At 45.6% G+C, this 27,231-nt stretch overlaps 1 protein-coding gene across 1 annotated transcript in view; it reads right to left on the bottom strand.

The window, feature by feature from the left end:
* TET2 (tet methylcytosine dioxygenase 2) overlaps nt 1-27,231 on the bottom strand; it is a 135,774-nt gene that overhangs the window by 36,421 nt on the left and 72,122 nt on the right. Inside the window, exon 2 of the mRNA XM_077476664.1 lies at nt 240-3,189. Coding sequence (XP_077332790.1) covers nt 240-3,144 — 2,905 coding nt within the window. The 5' untranslated portion in view covers nt 3,145-3,189. The remainder of the gene's footprint in view (nt 1-239; nt 3,190-27,231) is intronic.

Below are 27,231 nucleotides of genomic sequence, written 5' to 3'. Positions count from 1 at the left end.
GTTTAATAAAATTGAATGCAACAGTTTAAAAATACCAAAAAGGAAGAAAGTAGATGAGGCTAGAAATACCCAAGCATGTGATCACAATGTATTGCCAGCGTGCAGACAAACATGTATAATTGTAATGCATGTAAATGTTTTTTGGTGCCTGGTTTGTTTACATAGAAAAAAAATCCAGCATGCAATCAGATTTATGATAATATAGTTTAACTAACAGTAAATATATAAATTGTACTTACCAACACAGCTGCACGATGGAAAATCATACTGTGTTTTTACAGGAGTATCAAATAGGTTTTTGACAGGGGTGCTAAGAAGCTTAGAAGGAGACTCTAAAAAATTATTCAGAGCAGAGCCTGCTGCTCTCTTGGTTGGCGTTTTTTCATTTGGATGGACATGTTGGTCTCCTGTAGAAGAGTTTGCGTGTGTTGTTAAAATTGTCACTGGACCTGAAGACTCCACCTTCACATGCTTTGGTGATCTAATGGTAGACACATGTTGATGAAACATTGATTTGCCAGGATACTGTTTCATCTGCTGTTCCATTGTTTCAAGAATACTCTTTTGTTGTGCATTCTCTAGGCTGAAATGCTGATTCTCTTCTTTGATTGTTTTCCTTGATGTTTTTTCACTGGGTGTACGCGCACAGGCAGACTGTGTGCTGTTCTCCACTTTGGAAGCTCTATGTACAGAGGGACCATCATGTTTAGTTTGCTCGCGACGCTGAAGCAAATGATGCCTCAAAGCGGCATGCTTTGGAATACAATTCATCTGATTTGCAAACTGAGAATGATATCCTGTTTGATCTTGCGGAAGTGGAGTAGAAGTATTGCTTTGTGGTAAATATCTATTTTGTTTGTCTGGGGTCTGAATATCCTGACAATGTCTACCATACTCCTGGGCTGGCTGTTGGCTGGGATTTATAATGGGGATATTGCTGTTGCCTTTTTGATCTTGGTAGCCATGTTGACCATGCTGAAGAGACCGTTCTGTTTGATAGTACTGCTGATATGTGTCCACTTTACCTTTACCAGGCTCTATATTTTCAGATATATACTGCCCTTTTCTATGCGTATTCACGTTGCTTGAATTTTGTTGCTTCTCTATATCCTGATGGTATTGATGGAAATTCTGGCACTGACTGGCTGCTTGACTGCTCTCCTCTAATTTTATGTGATTTTGTGGGCTTGATCTACTTGGTACATTACCGAACAGAGTTTGGCTACGACTGTGCGGTGACTGTTCCATGCCCATCGTAAAATCTTGATTTGGCCTCTGATGATAAAGTTGGTCCTGGTGGTACTGGGGACTTGAAGGTTTCGAATGCAGAACCCGTTGGTGCAGTGTTTGTTGAGTCTTGTGTGGAAATTGTTCATTTTCCACTTTCTGCGAGTTTAAGTGCTGTTTTAATGTTGGGTCAAACATATGCCCAGTTAGCCTATCTGAAAATGACTGATAAAAAGGAATACCTTTGTTTTTAAGATCATAGCTTTGCTGTTGAGTATCTCTACCTGTTGCCTGGGATAAGTGCTTTTGGAAATTTAGATGTTGCCCTAGAGGCTGTGGTAGTTGCACAGTACTCTCTATATTTTGACTAGTACTACCCTGTTTTCTTGTATATTGTTTAAGCCGCTTTTGATTTTCTGACTGAGAGTCCATTAATAATTTTAGTAAGTCTTCTGATTTCGAGGCATCTTCCTTCAAAAAATGATTTGAGCGAAAGTCTGTCCAGTTTGACTTCATGTAGGGGTTTCTTTGCTCCTCCATACCCCTACTGCGCTCAGATGTTCCATTACAATGATCTCTCCCTTTTTGTGACATGGTATGCTCATTTTGCTTTTCTGAATGATTCTCAAAGGTCATTTTTTTCTGCCCACTGTTTTCTGAAGGTGGTTCTCCTCCTGCTGAACAGTGAAGTGAAGGAAGTGCATTGGTAGACAATGTTCTGCTATTATGAGCAAGCATAAAATCTGACTGAGAAGTTATTCTTGGATCAATTGACTGACATGTTCCATTTGACTGAGAATTTAAAAAACCTCCATCACATATGTTTGGGTTGGAACGGTAACTGTCAGTTCCCTGGGCATAAAATAATTTACTAATTTGTAATAAATCGTAACGCTCCTTACTGAAAGACTCAGGAAGCCTTTCATCAGGTTTGTTATTCTGGAGGTGGTAAGAACCACTGGTAGAGTAAATCTGATGATCAGGCTCACCAGCGTCACAGTTTCTTCCAGGTATGTCCTGGGAGTTACATTTTGGCTTCTCCTGTGGAAGTTGTTGCTCTTCTTGCATGTGATGTGTATAGCTTCCTGGTTTTACAGCTGGTTCGCTGCAGCTGTCACTGTTAGGAGCCTCAGTAGCCAAGGAATCTGGCCTTTGAGGCAGCACCGAGTTCAAGGTTAGTTGGGAAGTGATCTGTCCTGAGGTATGTGAAGAATGACTTGTTTGAGGAGACAAGTCTTTATTAGCATCATTTAGAGTGTTAATGGCAACCGAGTGAGGTGTGGTATTTTGCAATGCAAGGGAAACATTTTCAGGATAATATTGCGATCCCGTTTTCTCTATTAGTTCAGCATGTGTAAGCTTCATGGAAGAGGCAAAAACAGTAGCACCATTAGGCATTGCATTATCTTTATTAGATAAGGCAATGTTGTCATTGTGGGAATTAAGATCTTTGTTCTGCTCACTGGGAACATGAACACTTGGATTTTCCTGTTTTCTTGTTCTCACAGCTTCATCTTTGCTACAGAAGTCAGACACACTTTGTTGGATGTACTTGCCATTTAAGTCACCTTCATTTTCTCCATTCTCTTCCCCAACTGCTTTGATTTTTTTCGGTTGGAGGAAATCAGATAGCAAAGGCTCACTAAGTGTGCGCTTTATTGCACCATTATGTATATTTGGATACACGCTGTTTTCATGTGTGAGGTCGGAGCACTCCTGATTTCCCTTCATGTGGGTGACACTGTAGCTGTTTTTGGTTGGTAAACAGCTTTCTCCATTAACTTGGGGAGGGGCATTTTCCATTGGTAACTCTCCATTTTGTAGCTTTGCTGGGTTGGTTTGGCAAGCAGGCAATGGTTGTATTAGGAATGGACTCAATCTACTGCCCTCATCATGGTGACTTCTTTCCTCTTCCATCGGGCCTGCTCCGGGGCCATCCACAAGGCTGCCCTAAAAACGTATCTGAGGAAAAAACAAAGAACACGTTTATATGACTGCAAGGTCATTTTTTTTTATTTTTTATACAGACAGTTTTATTATTACAGAAAAAATTCACATGTGGTACAATAAATATCTGAATACTGTGTTGAACTTAATAAGCATTACTTTTTGATGAACATGTATAAGGGGAAATCCTATTGCAAGCCCTATGTATTAGGCTCTATTCACACTTATGCGACATGTCATGCAACTTTGAACATCAGGGATGCATTACAAGTCGCTTCCCATGTTTTTCAACGATAACCATTCATATATGTGCAACTTAAAGTTGCAGCAATTTCATAGTTCATGCACTACTTTGGTCTGACTTTCATGAAATTTGAAGGCCACTTCAACGTTAACCCTCAAAAGTTGTATGAAAAAGTTGTATGAAAGTTGTACCTGAATGTTATACAATGCAACAGTTGTCCATTATCACTGGTCAAAGCCAAAGTCATATTCAAGGTGCACCCAATCCGAAGTTGGGTCAAAGTTGCACTCCAAAATCGGCACAACTTTGGAGTTATACAAGTGTGAATGGAGCCTAAATGGGACACGATAATTTGTGGTTTAGTTTTGTAAAAAATAAGTGGAGAAGAAAAGAATATAAAAAATAATATAGGCACCTATGCATGTCTGTAGTATTCAGGGTAAAACCTAAGGACATTTGCTTTTCAGGGCATGGGCAACATATCTATGAAAGTCTGCAATATTAACACTCCCCCCAATCAAAACAAAAAAAAATGGCAAGATTTGTCTGCCTACTGTGCTTACTCAAGGCAAAGAACAATTGCTTGCAGTTAAACAGCTTTATTGCCCTTAGGAACAGCATTTAGTGCAAATTCATTTACAAAAAACGCTAGCAATAAGTAATTCTTAAAGTGGGAGTCCGCCGGGAGTGCACGTTTTTTTTTTTTTTTTTTTAAAAAGCCAGCAGCTACAAATACTGCAGCTGCTGACTTTTAAAATAGTGACACTTACCTGTCCAGCGCGCCCGCGATGTCGGCACCCGAAGCCGTTCTCTCGATCGTCTCTCGGGTGCTGCCGCCGCCATCTTGGGTATGGGAATCAGGAAGTGGAGCCTTTCGGCTTCATTTCCCGGTTCCCTACTGCGCATGCGCAAGTCACGCTGCGCAATGAGGATGGACCTGCTGCCTCTGGGATCTGTGTGTTTCCCAGCAGGCAGCGGGGGACTTTCGGAAAGGGGCGTAATCTACGCCTCTTTCCGCAGAGCGCTATCCAGGAAGTGGGTGCAGATACCTGTACTGTACAGGTATCTGCACCCCCCCCCTGAAAGGTGCCAATTGTGGCGCCGGAGGGGGGGGGGATTCCAATGAGCGGAAGGTCCACTTTAGGGTGGACCTCCGCTTTAAAGTTGATATAGTTACATAGTTACATAGTAGGTGAGGTTGAGAAATGACACAAGTCCATCAAGTCCAACCTATGCATGCGATTATATGTCAGTATTACATTGTATATCCCTGTATGTTGTAGTCATTATTTAATAGTTTCTCAAAACTATCAATGCCCCCTGCTGAGACCACTGCCCATGGAAGGGAATTCCACATCCTTGTCACAGTAAAGAAACCTCTATGTAGTTTAAGGTTAAACCTCTTTTCTTCTAATTTTAATGAGTGATAACGAGTCTTGTTAAACTCCCTTCTGCAAAAAAGTTTTATCCCTATTGTGGGGTCACCAGTATGGTATTTGTATATTGAAATCATATCCCCTCTCAATCGTCTCTTCTGCTCGCAACCTTTCCTCATAACTAATATCCTCCAGATCTTTTATTAGCTTTGTTGTCCTTCTTTGTACTCGCTCCATTTCCAGTACATCCTTCCTGAGGACTGGTGCACAGAACTGGACAGCATACTCTAGGTGCGGCCGGACCAGAGTCTTGTAGAGCGGGAGAATTATTGTTTTGTCTCTGGAGTTGATCCCTTTTTAATGCATGTCAATATTCTGTTTGCTTTGTTTGCTGTTTGCTTTGTTAGTAGCAGCTTGGCATTTCATGCTACCATCTACTAGGATCCCCAGGTCCTTTTAAATCCTAGATTCCCCCAGAGGTTCTTCCCCCAGTGTATAGATTGCATTCATATTTTTGCCACCCAAATGCATTATTTTACATTTTTCTACAGTAAACTTAATTTGCCATGTAGTTGCCTACCCCATTAATTTGTTCAGATCGTTTTGCAAGGATTCCACATCCTGTGGAGAAGTTATTGCCCTGCTTAGCTTAATATTGTCCACAAATACAGAGAATGAACATCCTCCAGGTCATTTATGAACAAATTAAATAGGATTGGTCCCAGCACAGAACCCTGGGGGCTACCCACTCCTGTCCATTATGAGTACTCCCCATTTATCACCACCCTCTGAACTCACTCTTGTAGTCAGTTTTAAATCCATGTACTCACCCTATGGTCCATGCCAACGGACCTTATTTTGTATCAAACGCTTTTGCAAAATCCAGATATACCACGTCTATGGGCCTTCCTTTATCTAGCTGGCAACTCACCTCCTCATAGAAGGTTAGTAGATTGCTTTGGCAAGAACGATTCTTCATGAATCCATGCTGATTACTGCTAGCGATACCTTTCTCATTATTAAAATCTTGTATATAGTCCCTTATCACCCCCTCCATGAGTTTACATACTATTGATGTAATGCCGCGTACACACGACCAGACTTAGGTCCGACAGACTTTCGACGGAGTTCTGACGGAGTTCTGACAGAGTTCTGACAGAGTTCTGACGGACTTTCCGAATGAACGGACTTGGCCACACACAATCACACCAAAGTCCGACGGATTCGAACGTGATGACGTACGACCGGACTAGAATAAGGAAGTTCATAGCCAGTAGCCAATAGCTGCCCTAGCGTCAGTTTTTGTCCGTCGGACTAGCATACACACGAGCGGATTTCTCAGTAGGAACTGGGTCCGGCAGAGTTCTGGCGGAAAAATTTGAAACATGTTCCATTTCTAAAGTCTGTCAGACTTTTGCAAATCAAAAGTCTGCTGCAGCCCACACACGATCGAATAGTCTGCCGGAATTGTTCCGTCGGACCTTTGATGTTGAAAAGTCCGGTCGTGTGTACACGGCATTAGGCTAACTGGTCTGTAATTCCCAGGGATGTATTTTGGGCCCTTTTTAAATATTGGTGCTACATTGGCTTTTCTCAGCTGGTACCATTCCAGTCAGTAGACTGTCAGTAAAAATTAGGAACAATGGTCTGGCAATTACTTGACTGAGTTCCCTAAGTACCCTTGGGTACAACCATCTGGTCCCGTTGATTTATAAATGTTAAGTTTCCCAAGTTTAATTTTAATTCTGTCCTCTGTTAACCATGAAGGTGATGTATCATGAAGATAAACACTGCAGTTTTGGTTACTGAAGCCCTCCGATTCTCTCGTGAAGACTGAGTGTGATTTATAATGACGCCAATTGACCTGTGATCGCTGTTACCTAAATTGCCCCATATTTCCACATCCGTGATCAGGTCTGTATTGTTGCTAATCAGTAGATCCAGTAATGTTTTATTTCTAGTTGGTGCGTCTACCATCTGACCCATAAAATTGTCCTGCAAGACACTTAGGAACTGGCGAGCCTTAGATGAATGCGCGGTTCCCTCTGCCCAGTCTATGTTTGTATGGTTAAAATCCCCCATTATGATAACACTTCCCATCCTTGCTGCTAATCCAAATTGTAATAGGAGATCTGTCCCCCCTTCCTCCCTCAGGTTTAGGGGGCCTATATCATACTCCCAGTATTATTTTCCCCTTAGCTTCATCCCTTTGGAGCTCTACCCATTAGGATTCCACCTCCTCCCTAGCTCCCTTAGTGCTGTCATCTCTCACATTCACTTGTACATTATTCTTGATATATAGGCATACCCCTCCCCCTTTTTTACCCTCTATCCTTGCGATAAAGGGTATACCCTTGAATGTTTTCCAGCCAATCATCAGAGGTGTTGAACCAGGTCTCTGAAATTCCCACAAAATCCAAATCCTCCTCATACAACAGTATCTCTAGTTCACCCTTCTTGTCTGCCAGGCTCCTGGCATTGGTGAACATGCTACATAGTTTAGACTGGTCGCATATTATCCTCTTATTGGGTGTTCCAAGATTGCAAATAGGACATGCTACTATACTTACCTTGCGTTTATGTGCTTTGGTCAACCTACCACTAATGCCCCCAATACTACCCTCTGGAATATTTTCTGCACTGACTAATGCCGCATACACACGATCGAATTGTCCAGCGTACTTAGTCAGCCGAAACGCATTTAACCGGACAATCCGATCGTGTGTGGGCTTCAGCGGACTTTCTCAGCATAAAGTCAGGCGGACTTAGAAAGTATTTTTGCAGTCCATTCTTTCCGCTGGACTTGGGTTTCAGCGGACAATACGTTTGTGAGTATGCAAGTCCAGCGGACTAAGAATGACGCATGCTCAGAAGCAAGCACAAGAAGGAAGCTATTGGCTACTGGCTATTGAACTTCCTTTTTCTAGTCCCATCGTACGTGCTGTACGTCATTGCGCTAGCAAACGCCGGACTTTCTGTGTGTCCGTGTGTGTCCAAGTCCGTTTGGTAGAAAGTCCGCTGGACTATCCACCGGATTGTTTGCCGGACTAAGTACGCCGGACAATTCGATCGTGTGTACGCGGCATATGTCTACCTCTGGACCCCCCCCCCCCCCCCATTGCCTAGTGTAAAAACCCCTCTAACTTTTTGGCCATCTTCATTCCCAGCTGATCTGCACCCTCCTCATCTGCACAAATTAGTAAAGGATGTGTTGAAATTCAGCATATTTCTTGACTCAACATAATAAATTGATAAAACTCTCAAAATTGATAACAATTTCAGGGACAGAGGCTAAGTTTGATAAGGCACAGAAAGGGTAACAGTAACTCCATCACAACCCTTAATTGTGGGTTTATCCAAGGGTCCCTTTCTCCTTTAAGCAATAGCCTCTTTAATTACTCCGGTATGCTTCTGCTTACACTGACTAGTGATGGACGAACTTCCGACGGGACGTTTCGCGAACGCGAAACGCGAACGGACACAAACGTTCGCGAAAACGACCGTTCGCCGCGGGCTCCATTGACTTCAATGGGAGGCGAATTTCGCAAACCTTTAGGTCGAATTTGCGGCCACGGGGTAATTATTAGGGGGTAGCACGTAGTCCCACCACCTGGACAATAGCATAATACATGTATGAGGTGAATTTGGGATCGATAACTACAAGCATTTTTTTTTTATTTGGGAAATTGTTCTGACAATTCAGGACTATGGAGCTAATGAAGGCAATGGAGGAGAGGGAAGGTCAGGGACCAGGGTAGGCAAACAAGAGGGTGCAGGAGATACAGAGCACTGACAGCAGCACCGTAATACAGAGCACTGACATCAGCACCGTGACATACAGCGCTGACAGCAGCTCCGTGACATACAGCGCTGACAGCAGCTCCGTGACATACAGCACTGACAGCAGCTCCGTGACATACAGCGCTGACAGCAGCTCCGTGACATACAGCGCTGACAGCAGCACCGTGACATACAGCGCTGACAGCAGCTCCGTGACATACAGCGCTGACAGCAGCTCCGTGACATACAGCGCTGACAGCAGCTCCGTGACATACAGCGCTGACAGCAGCTCCGTGACATACAGCGCTGACAGCAGCTCCGTGACATACAGCGCTGACAGCAGCTCCGTGACATACAGCGCTGACAGCAGCTCCGTGACATACAGCGCTGACAGCAGCTCCGTGACATACAGCGCTGACAGCAGCTCCGTGACATACAGCGCTGACAGCAGCTCCGTGACATACAGCGCTGACAGCAGCACCGTAAGCAGCCCCAGGAGGAAGTCAGCACAGCACAGGGATGGTGTGATCCCCTCATAATAAGAACCCCCAGGAGGAAGTCAGCACAGCACAGGGATGGTGGGAGCCCCTCATAATAAGAACACCCAGGAGGAAGTCAGCACAGCACAGGGATGGTGGGAACCCCTCATAATAAGCAGCCCCAGTAGAAATATGACACCGCTCAACCTCTTCAAAGAGGAGGGTAGGGGCATATAGTACGGTGTGCTTTTTTGGGTCAGGGAAGTGAGCCAAATGAATTAAGAAGGTCTGTGTGCTTGATTCCAAAAATTGTTTATAGACATATACATGGTCTACTGATCACATGTGTTGAATTCCTCCGAGATCCATGCCTCATTCATTTTTAGAAATGTGAGGTAGTTAACACTGTGGTGAGCTAGGCGAGTACGCTTATCGGTCACAATCCCCCCTGCTGCGCTGAACGTCCTTTCGGACAGGACACTGGATGAGGGGCAAGCCAACAGTTCGATTGCAAATTGGGCAAGCTCTGGCCAGAGGTCAAGCCTGCCCACCCAGTAGTCTAGGGGTTCATCACTCCTCAGAGCGTCCACATCGGCCGTTAACCCAATGTAGTCGGACACCTGACGGTCTAGGCGTTCCCTGATGCTGGATCCGGATGACACCTGTCGATGGGTCGGCTGAAAGAATGACCTCATATCCGAAGTCACCAACACATCTTCAAACCGGCCTCTTCTTGCAGGCGCTGTTGGATTGGTACCCGCAAATCCTTCTCTGGGAGTGGGAATTGCTCCTCTGCCAGCGCACGCAAAAGCAGAATGCAGCATTTCTCGAAGCAAGGCCTGGAAGTGCTGCATTCTGACAGCCCTCTGCGACGGCGGTAACATTTCCGCCATTTTGTGTTTGTACCGGGGGTCTAAGTACGTTGCCACCCAGTACTGGTCCTTGACCCTCATGCTTTTTATACGGGGGTCCCTATTAAAACACTGGAGCATGAAGGCCCCCATTTGCACTAAAGTGGAAGCGGTGTGGTGGCCTGGCTCCTGCTCATCATCCAGGATAATGTCGTCCTCTTCATTCTCCTCTCCCCATCCTCGCACAACAGGGATCCCAGAAAGGTTTAAAGCATGCTCTTCTTGCTCCTGCTCATCCGCCCCGGCACCATCCTCCTCTGACTCCTCATCAGACTCCTGTTGTTGACTTGTCTCAGATAGAGTAGCCCCCCCTGGGAATTCATCCAGCATTGCGACTTCCTCATCTTCCCGCTCCTGCTCCTCCACAGCCTGATCAATGACACGACGCAATGCACGCTCCAGAAAGAAGGCATAAGGTACCATGTCACTGATGGCGCCATGGCTGCGACTGACCAGTTTGGTGATCTCCTCAAATGGCCGCAGAAGTCTGCATGTGTCGCGCATGAGCAGCCACTGGCGCGGTGAAAAAAAACCCAGCTCCCCAGAACCGTTTCTTTCGCAGAGTTCATACAGGTAGACGTTAACTGCACGTTTCTGCTGGAGCAGCCTATCAAGCATATAGAAGGTTGAGTTCCATCGCGTCGGGCAATCGCAAATAAGACGTCTGACCGGCAGATGGTGTCGCCGCTGAATGTCAGCAAGGCGAGCCATGGCCGTGTAAGATCTTCTGAAATGGGCCGAGATTTTCCTTGCCTGCCGCAAGATGTCCTGGACCCCAGGGTATTTGACAAGGAATCGCTGCACGACCAAGTTTAAGACGTGTGCCATGCACGGCACGTGCGTGATTTTGCCCTGTTTCAATGCGCTAAGCAGATTGGCACCGTTGTCACACACCACTTTACCAACTGTCAAATTGAGCGGTGTTAGCCACTCATCTGCCTGTGAACGCAAAGCTGAAAGGAGTGCCGGGCCAGTGTGGCTCTTTGCTTCCAGGCACAACAGACGCAGCACGGCATGGCAACGTCTCACCTGGCATGTGGAATAGGTTCTGGGGAGCTTGGGCGGTGCAGTGGAAGAGACGCTAGCAGCGGAAAAGGAGGAGGCAGCTGAGGAGGAGAGGGAGGAGGATGGAGTAGGAGGAGGAGAAGAAGAGTCAGGCCTGCATGCAATCCGTGGCGGTAAAACCAAATCTACACGGGTGCCACGGGTTACATGCTTGACGGCCGTCAGAAGGTTCACCCAGTGGGCAGTAAAACTGATATACCTTCCCTGCCCGTGTTTGCTAGACCACGTGTCTGTGGTCAGATGTATCTTGGCACCGACACTGTGTGCCAGAGATACATTCACTTGCCGCTGAACATGGCCATATAGCTCTGGGATGCCCTTCTCTGAGAAATACTTCCTTCCTGGGACCTTCCATTGTGGTGTTCCAATGGCCACAAATTTGCGAAAGGCCTCCGAGTCCACCAGTTTATATGGCAGTAGTTGGCGGGCTATGAGTTCTGACAAGCCAGCCGCCAACCGTTGGGCAAGAGGGTTATCCGGCGTCATCATTTTTTTACGCTCAAACATTAGGCCCACGGAAGCCTGCCTTTTTGCAGAAAAATGTGAGCTTGGCGTGATGGAAGGTGGAGTGGAGGACAATTGTGAGGAGAGAGGAGAAGGAGAAGTAGAAGACGAGGCTGGACGGTGAGAGCCTGCAGTGTGGCTTTGTGTGTTCCGTTGCTCCCACTGGGCTCGGTGATGGCTGCTCATGTGCCTTCTTAAGGCGGTCGTCCCTAGGTGAGTATTGGGCTTACCGCGACTAACGCGTTGACTGCAAAGATTGCAGATGGCAACGCTATTGTCAGCAGCGGACACGTTAAAAAAAGCCCACACTGCGGAGCCATGTGCCGGTGTCCTGGGAGCGCCAGATGTGACCGTACATGGTCGATGACTCGCTCCTGATACATTTGCAGTCTGCTTTGTCCCTGCTGTGCAATGTAAGTCATTGCTGCTTCTCCTCCCTATCTGCTGGTCCATATCTCCCTCTGAACTCCCCTCCTCTTCCTCTCTTGTGGGCACCCACGTGACATCACTAGACACGTCATCATCAACGTCACCTTCCCCACCGCTATAAGTAGAGTAGGCAGCAACACCGGGGACCAACCTCCTCCTTGGGCTGATCTGGGTACTGGCGTCAGACTGCTGAGTAGCGCTTGTTGCTACCTCCTCTTCCTGATCCAATACCAAGAGTGGCTGCGCATCAGAAATGTCCTCTTGATATGGATCGGAAAATAATTCCAGTGACTCAAGCGGAAGGTATGTGGTGGTGGTGGTGGTGGTCGTGTTGTTGGTGGTAGTGTCTTTGGGGGTGCACATAGCAGAGAGTGAAGAAGAGGGTGCAGATCGAGAGGATGAGGAGGGTGCAGAAGAGTAAGGCTGAGCGAGCCACTCAACCAAGTCTGGTGCATCCTTTAAAGTAATTGAACGCACCTTCTGCAACTTCCCACTTTGGCTCAAGCCTGTTGCTCCTGCCCTACCCCTACCACCCCTGCGGAAGGGCCTGCCTCTTCCTCTGCATGTCATTTTTTAAATGACCCTGTGACAAAACTCTTAGTCCCTATACCGCTGAAGGACTGCTGCAGTATAGGTGAGCGGTCAGCAGTGGTGCACGTCAACCCTATCTATTGTGGACCTATAGCGGTCCTTACAGAACAGCAGACTGTACCGCACTCAAGCCTATGTACCGTAGCACCCTATACCAAGTTACCAGTCCTTATAAGAACTTTTGTGGACCAAGCAGGTTGTGTATTAGTGTTTAGCAGACTGTACGTCAGTCCCTATACCGCTGAAGGACTGCTGCAGTATAGGGCAGCGGTCAGCAGTGGTGCACGTCAACCCTATCTATTGTGGACCGATAGCGGTCCTTACAGAACAGCAGACTGTACCGCACTCAAGCCTATGTACCGTAGCACCCTATACCAAGTTACCAGTCCTTATAAGAACTTTTGTGGACCAAGCAGGTTGTGTATTAGTGTTTAGCAGACTGTACGTCAGTCCCTATACCGCTGAAGGACTGCTGCAGTATAGGGCAGCGGTCAGCAGTGGTGCACGTCAACCCTATCTATTGTGGACCGATAGCGGTCCTTACAGAACAGCAGACTGTACCGCACTCAAGCCTATGTACCGTAGCACCCTATACCAAGTTACCAGTCCTTATAAGAACTTTTGTGGACCAAGCAGGTTGTGTATTAGTGTTTAGCAGACTGTACGTCAGTCCCTATACCGCTGAAGGACTGCTGCAGTATAGGGCAGCGGTCAGCAGTGGTGCACGTCAACCCTATCTATTGTGGACCGATAGCGGTCCTTACAGAACAGCAGACTGTACCGCACTCAAGCCTATGTACCGTAGCACCCTATACCAAGTTACCAGTCCTTATAAGAACTTTTGTGGAACAAGCAGGTTGTGTGTTAGTGATTAGCAGACTGTACGTCAGTCCCTATACCGCTGAAGGACTGCTGCAGTATAGGGCAGCGGTCAGCAGTGGTGCACGTCAACCCTATCTATTGTGGACCGATAGCGGTCCTTACAGAACAGCAGACTGTACCGCACTCAAGCCTATGTACCGTAGCACCCTATACCAAGTTACCAGTCCTTATAAGAACTTTTGTGGACCAAGCAGGTTGTGTATTAGTGTTTAGCAGACTGTACGTCAGTCCCTATACCGCTGAAGGACTGCTGCAGTATAGGGCAGCGGTCAGCAGTAGTGCACGGCAACCCTATGTATTGTGGACCGATAGCGGTCCTTACAGAACAGCAGACTGTAACGCACTCAGGCCTATGTACCGTAGCACCCTATACCAAGTTACCAGTCCTTATAAGAACTTTTGTGGACCAAGCAGGTTGTGTGTTAGTGATTAGCAGACTGTACGTCAGTCCCTATACCAATGAAGGACTGCTGCAGTATAGGGCAGCGGTCAGCAGTAGTGCACGGCAACCCTATGTATTGTGGACCGATAGCGGTCCTTACAGAACAGCAGACTGTACTGCACTCAGGCCTATGTACCGTAGCACCCTATACCAAGTTACCAGTCCTTATAAAAACTTTTGTGGACCAAGCAGGTTGTGTGTTAGTGTTTAGCAGACTGTGCGTCAGTCCCTATACCGCTGAAGGACTGCTGCAGTATAGGGCAGCGGTCAGCAGTAGTGCACGGCAACCCTATGTATTGTGGACCGATAGCGGTCCTTACAGAACAGCAGACTGTAACGCACTCAGGCCTATGTACCGTAGCACCCTATACCAAGTTACCAGTCCTTATAAGAACTTTTGTGGACCAAGCAGGTTGTGTGTTAGTGATTAGCAGACTGTACGTCAGTCCCTATACCAATGAAGGACTGCTGCAGTATAGGGCAGCGGTCAGCAGTAGTGCACGGCAACCCTATGTATTGTGGACCGATAGCGGTCCTTACAGAACAGCAGACTGTAACGCACTCAGGCCTATGTACCGTAGCACCCTATACCAAGTTACCAGTCCTTATAAGAACTTTTGTGGACCAAGCAGGTTGTGTGTTAGTGATTAGCAGACTGTACGTCAGTCCCTATACCAATGAAGGACTGCTGCAGTATAGGGCAGCGGTCAGCAGTAGTGCACGGCAACCCTATGTATTGTGGACCGATAGCGGTCCTTACAGAACAGCAGACTGTAACGCACTCAGGCCTATGTACCGTAGCACCCTATACCAAGTTACCAGTCCTTATAAGAACTTTTGTGGAACAAGCAGGTTGTGTGTTAGTGATTAGCAGACTGTACGTCAGTCCCTATACCGCTGAAGGACTGCTGCAGTATAGGTGAGCGGTCAGCAGTGGTGCACGTCAACCCTATCTATTGTGGACCGATAGCGGTCCTTACAGAACAGCAGACTGTACCGCACTCAAGCCTATGTACCGTAGCACCCTATACCAAGTTACCAGTCCTTATAAGAACTTTTGTGGACCAAGCAGGTTGTGTATTAGTGTTTAGCAGACTGTACGTCAGTCCCTATACCGCTGAAGGACTGCTGCAGTATAGGGCAGCGGTCAGCAGTGGTGCACGTCAACCCTATCTATTGTGGACCGATAGCGGTCCTTACAGAACAGCAGACTGTACCGCACTCAAGCCTATGTACCGTAGCACCCTATACCAAGTTACCAGTCCTTATAAGAACTTTTGTGGACCAAGCAGGTTGTGTGTTAGTGATTAGCAGACTGTACGTCAGTCCCTATACCAATGAAGGACTGCTGCAGTATAGGGCAGCGGTCAGCAGTAGTGCACGGCAACCCTATGTATTGTGGACCGATAGCGGTCCTTACAGAACAGCAGACTGTACTGCACTCAGGCCTATGTACCGTAGCACCCTATACCAAGTTACCAGTCCTTATAAAAACTTTTGTGGACCAAGCAGGTTGTGTGTTAGTGTTTAGCAGACTGTGCGTCAGTCCCTATACCGCTGAAGGACTGCTGCAGTATAGGGCAGCGGTCAGCAGTAGTGCACGGCAACCCTATGTATTGTGGACCGATAGCGGTCCTTACAGAACAGCAGACTGTAACGCACTCAGGCCTATGTACCGTAGCACCCTATACCAAGTTACCAGTCCTTATAAGAACTTTTGTGGAACAAGCAGGTTGTGTGTTAGTGATTAGCAGACTGTACGTCAGTCCCTATACCGCTGAAGGACTGCTGCAGTATAGGTGAGCGGTCAGCAGTGGTGCACGTCAACCCTATCTATTGTGGACCGATAGCGGTCCTTACAGAACAGCAGACTGTACCGCACTCAAGCCTATGTACCGTAGCACCCTATACCAAGTTACCAGTCCTTATAAGAACTTTTGTGGACCAAGCAGGTTGTGTGTTAGTGATTAGCAGACTGTACGTCAGTCCCTATACCAATGAAGGACTGCTGCAGTATAGGGCAGCGGTCAGCAGTAGTGCACGGCAACCCTATGTATTGTGGACCGATAGCGGTCCTTACAGAACAGCAGACTGTACTGCACTCAGGCCTATGTACCGTAGCACCCTATACCAAGTTACCAGTCCTTATAAAAACTTTTGTGGACCAAGCAGGTTGTGTGTTAGTGTTTAGCAGACTGTGCGTCAGTCCCTATACCGCTGAAGGACTGCTGCAGTATAGGGCAGCGGTCAGCAGTAGTGCACGGCAACCCTATGTATTGTGGACCGATAGCGGTCCTTACAGAACAGCAGACTGTAACGCACTCAGGCCTATGTACCGTAGCACCCTATACCAAGTTACCAGTCCTTATAAGAACTTTTGTGGACCAAGCAGGTTGTGTGTTAGTGATTAGCAGACTGTACGTCAGTCCCTATACCAATGAAGGACTGCTGCAGTATAGGGCAGCGGTCAGCAGTAGTGCACGGCAACCCTATGTATTGTGGACCGATAGCGGTCCTTACAGAACAGCAGACTGTACTGCACTCAGGCCTATGTACCGTAGCACCCTATACCAAGTTACCAGTCCTTATAAGAACTTTTGTGGACCAAGCAGGTTGTGTGTTAGTGATTAGCAGACTGTACGTCAGTCCCTATACCAATGAAGGACTGCTGCAGTATAGGGCAGCGGTCAGCAGTAGTGCACGGCAACCCTATGTATTGTGGACCGATAGCGGTCCTTACAGAACAGCAGACTGTACTGCACTCAGGCCTATGTACCGTAGCACCCTATACCAAGTTACCAGTCCTTATAAGAACTTTTGTGGACCAAGCAGGTTGTGTATTAGTGTTTAGCAGACTGTGCGTCAGTCCCTATACCGCTGAAGGACTGCTGCAGTATAGGGCAGCGGTCAGCAGTAGTGCACGGCAACCCTATGTATTGTGGACCGATAGCGGTCCTTACAGAACAGCAGACTGTACCGCACCCAAGCCTATGTACCGTAGCACCCTAGACAGACCAAGTTACCAGTCCTGATAAAGAGCTTTGTGGAACAAGTGAGTTGTGAATGATTAGCAGACTGCAGCAGAAGGGCAGCAGTCAAGTATAATATTCTTTCTATATTTGGAAGAAAGAATATTATACGTGTACAAGCCTATTACCGTACCACTGATACCAGTCCTGAAAAGAACCTTTGTGGAACTAATAGTAACAGCAAGTCTTTAAAATTATCCTCACTGCCTGACACACTGCTTCCTGCCTGTCCCTATACAAATTGGCAAAAAAGAGTAGGCTGGAACGATTAGCTGGAACAGCTCTTTTGTGGACCTGATAGTAACAGCTAATGATGATGATGATGATGATGATGAAGAAAGACTAATCTGGCTGAGCTGTCCCTAAAATAGCAGCATACAGCGCTCTGTCCCTTTATCTAAACTGACAAAAGAAACTCAGGCTGCTGACCTAACACCTATACCAGTCCTGAAAAGAACTTTTGTGTACCAAATAGCTAGCGTTTTCTCTGTCCCTACTCCACACAGGATCCTTTCCCTACAGTGACAGAAGAAAGAATGTAAAATGGCCACCGGATCGGGTGTATTTATAGGTTAGGGGGAATGTCCAAGTGTCCATGAGCTGTCATGTCTCAATTGGTTGTCCTGTAACACATGATAAACGTGTCACGAAAGGTTAAAGTTCTTGTATACATTAAACACGTAAGTCCGCCGGGGCGAACGACGGAAAAAGGCGTTCGAACCCGCGGACGGCGAAAGTCGGAAATTCGCCGCGAAACGACCGCCGGGCGAACCGTTCGGCCATCACTAACACTGACATCCACAGCCTGGCCTTGAAGCCATCCACAACACAGCTAATGCACTACAAATGTCATTAATTGTTCTTACCAAGATGCCCCATGCAAATGCTCGCCAACATTGGTTTCTGTGCAGCAGCAGCAAACACGTGTCCTGTTCCTGCTCTGTACCTGGTTAACAAATGGTGTCAAACCATACACCACATCCTTTTATGTAACTGTGGCTGTAAGACGGGCATGAGCACAGGGACACTGCTAACCACACATATACATGATCAATCACCTCAAGATGTGCACTGGGCACAGTGTCTACAGGTGAGCTGCCACAGGCTCACAAACATCCTAATGCCACTGACCATTAATGCAAGACCAAAATCTATGAAGGCCCCAAGTAACTCTAACTTATATACAGTTCATATTGTATAATGTACTAGTTATCTAAAAACCCAGTTGTCCATTTACCATTCAACTGTGACATAAATGTGCGGGTCTACAATGAATGTGTTTTAATATGGAACTCCCTACAAATATACAAACATTTTATTGTCCAGTTAAAAAAAAAATCATTCAGGCTGGGTTCACACTGCAGACACAACAGGGGTCCAGTACGTTCCTGTTCTTAGTTTCAGGGACGATTCAGCACAAATTTTTGCCTGAATTCAGACTTGAAACGGAGCCAAAGACACACAGGACTGTTGTGCAATTCACTCCACAGTCACAACGGAGATGTGTGAACCGGATCCTGTCTGACAATCTCCTGTCATGCGAATTGGATGCGAAGGATTCCACATCCAATTCGCACTAGTGTGAACCCAGCCTTAGTTTTTTTTTTTTTTTGCTAGAATGACTAAAAAGAAATCTGTTTTTCAAAAATCATCACATAGTCCTTTGAATATCAGACTGCCTTTTGAAAGTTATACACTGCAATTGGAGTGTTAACAGACAGTATTAGTATCCTCAATCTGACATGTTAGGATTTGGAATTGTGAGCTGTAGGTATTAATGAAGTAAAGAACACTGAAATTGAATGATGCACATTCATTGTCCAATAAGCAGACAGATGAAACCTGCTAAAGAAATAGTAGCATTCACTCCATTGGTTAGGCCATTGGTTGGGCATGTCAGAGATATGTAATTCACAAGGCAGACTGAGATTAATTAACTTTGTTTGCAAGTAAAAAAATCATATATATTTAGGTATATTACTTTTGTATTTAGTTGTTTGGCTGAAGTTCTGCTCATATATATTGCACAACTGCTTTAAAGCTGCATTAGGGACATATGGGAGTTACAAAAATATTTTGGGTACCTTCATTTCATTTCTAAAATCAGCCTCCCAATTAGCATTCTCATGCCCTGTACACACGGTTGAACTTTCCGACGGAAAATGTGTGCTCAGATTGTGTTGTCGGAAAATCCAATTTTGTGTGGGCGCTTTCGGACTTTTTCCGTCTGAATTTCCGACACACAACCTTTGAGAGCAGGATCTAAAATTTTCCGACAACAAAATCTGATCGTTTAAATTACAATCATGTGTAGACAATTCCAACAGACAAAGTGCCACGCATGCTCAAAATAAATTACCAGATGAAAGCTATTGGCTACTGGCCCGTTTATAGTCCTGTCTTATGTGTTCTACGTCACCGCGTTCAGAACGATCGGATTTTCCGACAACTTTGTGTGTATGCAAGACAAATTTGAGCCAACATCCGTCGGAAAAAATCTGATGGATTTTGTTGTCGGAATGTCCGACCGTGTGTATGGGGCAATAAGGTATGAAAAATGCCAGTGTAGGGAGGACATTAATGAGAGCACTACACTACAGCCTGGTGACATAGCTTGCCATTAGTAGTTAGTGGCAGGAGCAATTCTCTGTTACGAAATAGGTTAAGGGTGATGACAGCAGTTCATATTAAACCTATGGAATAATTGCCATACACATATAGACATATAGACTTTTTTTCCTTCAGCCTAAGGGATATCAAGCAGGAGGTGGCAAACATGGCCAACCATAGAGCGCATTTTGGCTGGTTTATTAGGAACCGACCAAAATTTGATCCTTGGGTGGCCAGCCTAAAGCCGGATACACACTTGTAGTTTCAGCTTCGGGTACACATTAATAGTGTCATCTTTGGTCAGAACCGCTGCACTAGCCATGCAAGGTTAGTTCAGCAAACTTCCCCGCTGAGCTATTGTGTTCTGACAGGGGGGTGGCCTCTCACCAGAACACTCCGATCAGCGCTTGGTCGGCAGCTGGTTTTCCAGCATACACGTCCGACATACGGTACACACGGGCCAAATGTCAGCCTTTTTTTTTTTGAACCTGGCTGTTGTCTCCAAACATTCAGCCTGTGTATACCCAGCTTAAGCCATGTCTCACTTGAACGGTGCTGTCAGTTGGGCACAGAGTGATTCATGTGTGGGTACATGCAGTTGCAGCATACTAGGGGATAGGTTGAAGAATAGTTTTGCTATAAGATGAGGGTGAGGGACAACAATCTGTTTTATACAGGAAAACAATGGCACCCTGAAAGACACAACATTCTACTGTCAGCAATGGTTTATATTCATTGCAGTTACATGATTTTCCTTGTGCCCAGAGTTGTTTGACATCTCCCAGATGGCTTTTCTCTTAAAGATCTACAGTGTATTCCAGCCCTTCCCACTTCCAACTGTTGTACGTAAAGCGACAACAGGTGCTCACACCCTTGTTAAACCTGTATGAGTATAAAACAATGCTTTGTTTAGCAGATTACATAGTTGTCTACTACGTAGTACACTCTTAAGCCCCATACACACTATCAGTTTTTCTGCTGAGTTTTTCCTTCAGGTTTACCAAAACCATGTAGTACAAGGGCCTGCCTGCTTGCATACAAATTGAAACTCCTAAGGTTTGACCTCATATTATATGGTTTTGGTAAATCTGAAGGAAAAACTCATGAGAAAAACTGATAGTGTGTATGGGGCTTTTATGGTTTTGATCACAGAGTCAAGTAAGTCCAAACCCAAAATCATGAAAATGCTACCGTTTCCACTAATAATAGTGGCAAACATTTGGTCATAGCACAATGGGGGAGATTTACAAAAAATCACCTATCGCTTTTTTATGCTTTTCAGTAGTTTTTTCTTTATTCAGTAATTATGAGAAATTTACAATCACACTTGCATCCTTGTGCAATGCTTTGTAAATATCCCCCATCAACTCAAAGTTTGATATTCTCACATGCAGAATCCAATTTGATTATTAATTACATTTAGGAACAGCTTTACAAAAATCTCACTTTAGCTTTTTTTTTACAGACTTCAAGTAGAAGTCCAGTTGAATCCTATCTAAACTTAAACCTGCTCCCACCCCTATTCTAAGCCCTATACTAACTACCCTGTAAAGGAAAGGTACCTATAATTGGACCGGACCATTCTGGTCCGGTCCAATGATCTCCCCAGTGGCTTGCTTCAGTGAAGAGGAGAGATTGCCGACAACAGATGCAATGCCTAGGCAGTGACATCACCCATGGACTTACTATGGAGCATCCATTGTTGGCTGTCCTTCCTTTACATTGAAGCCGGCGCTGGAAGCCAATCATGTGACTGGTCTGAAATGCCATCAGAATAGGTACAGTAAGTATAGACATCTTTCCATTGTAGAGTAGTTAGAACAGCGCTGAGAATTGGGGTAGGAGCAGGTTTAAGTTTAAATAGCATTTGACTGGACTTGTATTTTAAGTGCAATGTTCAGAAACTCATTGCAACAAATCTACAATTTTACTGTTCTAAATTAAAAAAGTTATTGATTTATTACACCGGAAAAGTTACAGCCACGCATTTTCTCTCTCTACGAAGTGTAAAAATGATACGGAATGAAAGTGTAAGTAAACTCTAACAATGAACTCCTCGTATTTGTTCTCTTTTGGTCTGTTACATTTGCCATTGAAAGCATTTTGTTATATATGTTCAATAAACCTCCCAAAAATACCTGTTGATCCTGCCAGAAATGCATTAAATTAAAGGAAGCTACATCTAAAAAAAATATTTAGAAACAAACAAACCTCTTGTTGAAAAATTTCTGCTTGATTAACGCTGCAGGCTATATAGCTGGTTAGCCAAGCTGTCTCTGATTTCAATACTGCCAAAGTCGCTAACCTGGAACAGGCAAGTTAGAGTTTTGGAGTGATGCCTGCATGTTTGTTCCAAGTCTGTGATCCAGAAACTACTGGAGCCAATGGTTTGGCATGACAGCCAGGCAACTAACATTTTCAGAGGAAGAGTTTAACAATGGAAGCCCACATATTCCAGAGTTCAGTTTTTTTTTTTAAATAGCTGGAATCCTTGCAATGTGCAAGGAAAAAACTTTCTGTGTAATCCTGGAGTTTAAGCCATCAATTGTCCATTGCACAGGAGAATTACTGACAATCGGGGCTTTTTTTCCTCAAAGAATAAGTACAGGTACTCTCTCCACGCTTACCTACCTCTGAGCACCATCCCTTGTCTTCGTCCCCTATTCACCTACTAGTACAGCTCCTTTTAGAAAATACAGAGCCAAGTATCATTTTGTGGTAGTACAGTAAGTAATTTTTTTGGAATTGGCTATTGATAATAGACCCCCCCCCCAGTAACAGCAGATCCCCCTGGAAACAATAGATTTCTCCCAGCAACAATAGACCCTCCCCCTAGGAACAAAATGCACCCCCAGGAACAAAATTCACCCTCAGCAACACTAGATCCCCACCAACAAAGGATAGATCTAACCCAGCAACAAATGACCACTGCTGGAGACAATAGATTTACCATCAGCCAGCATAAATAACCCCCCCCCCCCCTAAAGGTGGATCCTCTCCAACAACATAAGAACCCCAGTGCAAAGGTCCTGTGCCAGCAACAGTAGATCCCACCGCAATGGTAGATCCCTCGAACAACAAGCTTGCTAAGGAACGTATGTAAAATAAATTTAATCCTGCCTTTTATTTAGAAACAACTACCAACATTTTACAACTCAAGGCAATGAAATGTCTGTCCATTTACACTAAGGCCGCTGACCATAGATGGAGCAAATTTCTTTCCCGCAACCATGAGTAAAGTCACCCCCACCAGGTGAACACAGTGATTATTGCTGGAAACAGCCGCTAGCAAAAATTATAGCTGAGGATTCAGATACCATTTGCAGATCACTTACAGACTCCTTGAATCCAAAGGTAAAACAGCTTTCTCTTTTAGCAGATTTTGAATACCTGGATATTCCTCTCACACAGACCTAGCAGTCGGTAGACATTCTGGACCAGCCTCTCTCACAGACATAGCAGCCGGAGGAACTCCCGGACAAGCCTCTCTCACAGACATAGCAGTCAGTAGAACTCCTAAGAAAGCCTTTCTCACAGACTTAGCAGTCAGTAGAACTCCTGGACAAGCCTCTCTCACAGACTTAGCAGTCAGTAGAACTCCTGGACAAGCCTCTTTCACAAACTTAGCAGCCAGAGAAACTCCTGGACAAGCCTCTCCCACAGACTTAACAGCCGGAGAAACTCCTGGACAAGCCTCTCCCACAGACTTAGCAGCCGGAGAAACTCCTGGACAAGCTTCTCTCACAGACTTAGCAGCCGGAGAAACTCCTGGACAAGCCTCTCCCACAGACTTAGCAGCCGGAGAAACTCCTGGACTAGCCTCTCCCACAGACTTAGCAGCCGGAGAAACTCCTGGACAAGCCTCTCCCACAGATTTAGCAGCCGGAGAAACTCCTGGACAAGCCTCTCTCACAGACTTAGCAGCCGGAGAAACTCCTGGACAAGCCTCTCTCACAGACATAGCAGCCGGAGGAACTCCTGGACAAGCCTCTCTCACAGACATAGCAGCCGGAGGAACTCCTGGACAAGCCTCTCTCACAAACATAGCAGCCGGAGGAACTCCTGGACAAGCCTCTCTCACAAACATAGCAGCCGGAGGAACTCCTGGACAAGCCTCTCTCACAGACATAGCAGCCGTAGAAACTCCTGGACAAGCCTCTCTCACAGACATAGCAGCCGTAGAAACTCCTGGACAAGCCTCTCTCACAAACATAGCAGCCGGAGGAACTCCTGGACAAGCCTCTCTCACAAACATAGCAGCCGGAGGAACTCCTGGACAAGCCTCTCTCACAGACTTAGCAGCCGTAGAAACTCCTGGACAAGCCTCTCTCACAGACATAGCAGCCGGAGGAACTCCTGGACAAGCCTCTCTCACAGACATAGCAGCCGGAGGAACTCCTGGACAAGCCTCTCTCACAGACATAGCAGCCAGAGGAACTCCTGGACAAGCCTCTCTCACAGACTTAGCAGCCGTAGAAACTCCTGGACAAGCTTCTCTCACAGACTTAGCAGATCAGTAGAACTCCTAAACAAGCCTCTCCCACAGACTTAGCAGCCATGAGCTAGTTACCACTGTTTAGATTGTAGAATAGGATTAAGCTTCACAGTGTAAGAACCTTTAAGCCATCCGGCAACACTGTAAGAGTAGTTTAGGTATAGGTGCGGTATAGGTGCATCCCCCAAATGAGTTATCAGGCTTTCCTGAGCGACCAGCCTTTGTCCTGGCTCTCTCCAGCAAGGGTCCTCCCCTTGATCTCCTCAGCTTGATTCAACTTCTGCCACACAGGCAAGACAGCCTGAGGACCACCACAGGATAGTAGGCCCCAGACAGGCTTCTGGGCCTACTTGCAGAACTTACAGCAACACATCCTCAGGCCAGGAGGGCCCAGAGGTAAGAGAAAAGAAAAAGAACATGGCTCTGCCCAATAAATACTCCCTTCCCAGAATGCACAGTATCCAGGAACCTCCTTCTGGGCGTCAGTCTATTGGCTACCCGAATCACGTGACTTCCAGTCCTCGTTGTTTGCGTCCCAGGCTGGAACGCACTTCTGGTACTGGTTTCCACGTGATGCTCAGTACGCTTGCATGCTGTACCTCCAGGCTTTCCGAATTACTTGAGAGTATATACAGCCACACCACCAGCCAATCTACGAGTGTCTCCGGTATACACCATCCGTATCCAGCCACCTCTACATCTATGGACAGCTACCCAGACTGCTGAAGCACTTGCCCCCTGGATTATGTATTATATGCCTGTATTCATTCTGCTTTGGCTTTGGTTTTTCATTTATTAAATAGTGATTTTTATATACTGCACTTAGTTTGGCGCAACTGGTCTCTTTTTCGTTGTTATTTCAGAATTTTTGCTTCCACTCCTAAGGTTGCAGCCTATGGTGCTTATGTGAACCTATCTGAACTTATTTGAACTATTTGGATTTATTTGAACTTACATTAGATTTTCCTTATGCATTATTTATTCTCCCAGCACTTCCCCCTTTTATTCATGTATTAATTTTAGGACACTGTCACAGTTGGTTTTTGCACCTTCATCCATTCCTTTTTTTTACTTGCAAGTCTCATACTGGCCTGTGGTACCAGTGACACCTACCGGCAACAGTGAGAAATGCGCAACACAGTTAAGTTTAGAGCAGAACCAAATAAACTATACAATCAATCTGAGCTGTTTACAGCTCAGCCAAAAACTAAATTTACACTATAGTCCAATTTTAGGAACAGGGGGCTACATGTCCAAGATTACAGTTGGCCACAAAAGATAAATTTTTTTAGGCCAATGACAAAATCTGTTAGTATATCTCCCAACTGTCCCTCATTTATGGTAAAATCCCTCTGTCTCTCTTTCTTCCTCAATTTTCCTCCTATTTGGTCTTATGTATGGAACTCTATAAAAAAAAGTACTGTTTTAAAGTGATTGAAAAGTCTTGTTTTTTTCCTATAAAAATAACAAACATGTTCTATTTACCTGCTCTGTTGCAGTGGCTTTGCACAGAGCAACCCGGATCCTCCTCTTTTCGGGTCCCTCTTCTGTGATACTGGCCCCTCCCTCCTGTTGAGTGCCCCCACAGCAAGCAGCTTGCTATGGGGCACCCAAGCTGAGTCACAGCTCCCTGTGCCCATTCAGACACTGAGCCCCGCCCTGGCCCTGCCCCCTCTCTCCCGTGATTGGCTAGCTGACTTTGATTGACAGCAGTGGGAGCCAATTCAGCTAATCAGGAGGGAGTATCTCAGATGGCTGAGACACTTATGGACATCACTGGACAGAGAGGGACCTCAGATAAGTGTTAGGGGGGCTGCTGCACAAAGAAGATGTTTAATCTTATTTCAAAGAATGCATTAAGAAAAAACCTTCTGCCTTTACAACCACTTTAAGTATGAAAAGTGTTACTTCACACTAGACATTACATCTATCCTCTAAATCAGAGGTCTCCAAACTTTCTAAAGAAAGGGCCAGTTTACTGGCCTTCAGACTTTAAGGGGGGGGGGGCAGACTTTGTCCGGTGGAAGTAAACAATTCCTGATCTTTGGTATAAGAGGGAGAAATAGTCGGGGTCAGTGGCAGGAATTATGCCCCATTATTGGTGTCAGTGGCAGGAATAATGGCTCAAGGGCTACAGTTTGGAGACCACTGCTGTAAATTATTGCATTTGTCATTTTGAAAAGCAAAATAGGAAAAGTGGTAAGAAAAGCACTTGTGGGTTTAATTCAGGGGTCTATATAAAGGCAAGCAAATGACCGCATCTGGCCCCAGGGCCACAGTTTGGAGACCACTGCTATAAATTATTGCATTTGTTATTTTGAAAAGCAAAGTAAGAAAAGTGGTAAGAAAAGCACTTGTGGGTTTAACTCAGGGTCACCAAACTTTCTAAACAAAGGGCCAGTTTACTATTCTTCAGACTTTAGGGGGGCTGGACTGTGTCCATTGGGAGTATAAAAGGTCCAGATGTCAGTGGGAAGAAATAATGCCCCATCAGTTTCACTAGGAGTAATTCCATCTCTTCATCGGTATCAGTGGGAGGAATTGTTCCTTATCATTGGAATTGTGCCCCATCATTGCTGTCACTGGCCCCCATCGTTGGTGTCTTTGGGAGAAATTGTGCCCCATTGTTGGTGTTATTGTGAGGAATAGTGGCACATCATTGGTGTAACTAGGAGGAATTGTGTCCCTTCATTGGTGTCATGGGGGGGGGGGGGGGAATTATGGCCTATTGTTGGTATAAGTGGGTGAAACAGTGCTCCAAGGCCAGGTAAAGGCAAGGAAAGGGCTGCATATGGCCCCTGGTTTGCAGTATGGAGACCACTGGTTTAACTGATACTTTTTTTGTATATTATTCTGAGGCTTGAAGCTCCATAATGCTCAATAAACCAAATCCCATGCTTTTAAATGTCTGTTCACATTGAGGCATCTGTAGCTCAAAGCCTGAAGCTCAAAAAGGTACATGAGCTACTTCTTGCAGAATGGAGAATTTTTGATCACGTTGACTTCAACGTGAGCACGCATAAATAGCACAGAAATGCTTCTTGCGCATGTTTTTCAGGCACTCCCAGAAAAAAATCTGTGGGGCCAATACTGCCCGAAGAAGCTCATGTACAGCACTCTTCTCCTAAAAACATGCAAAAAAAGCTTCACAATCATCTGACAAAAGCAACATTCAAGTTAGAATTAAACATGCAAAAAAGTCTCAGGATCACCTAACATA

This window comes from Lithobates pipiens, unplaced genomic scaffold (assembly GCF_037356315.1).
Source record: "Lithobates pipiens isolate NorthernLeopardFrog02 unplaced genomic scaffold, aLitPip1_a1.2 Scaffold_13, whole genome shotgun sequence".
In the NCBI taxonomy this organism is placed as follows: Eukaryota; Metazoa; Chordata; class Amphibia; order Anura; family Ranidae; genus Lithobates; species Lithobates pipiens.
This window is presented reverse-complemented; position numbering and strand designations above follow the sequence as displayed.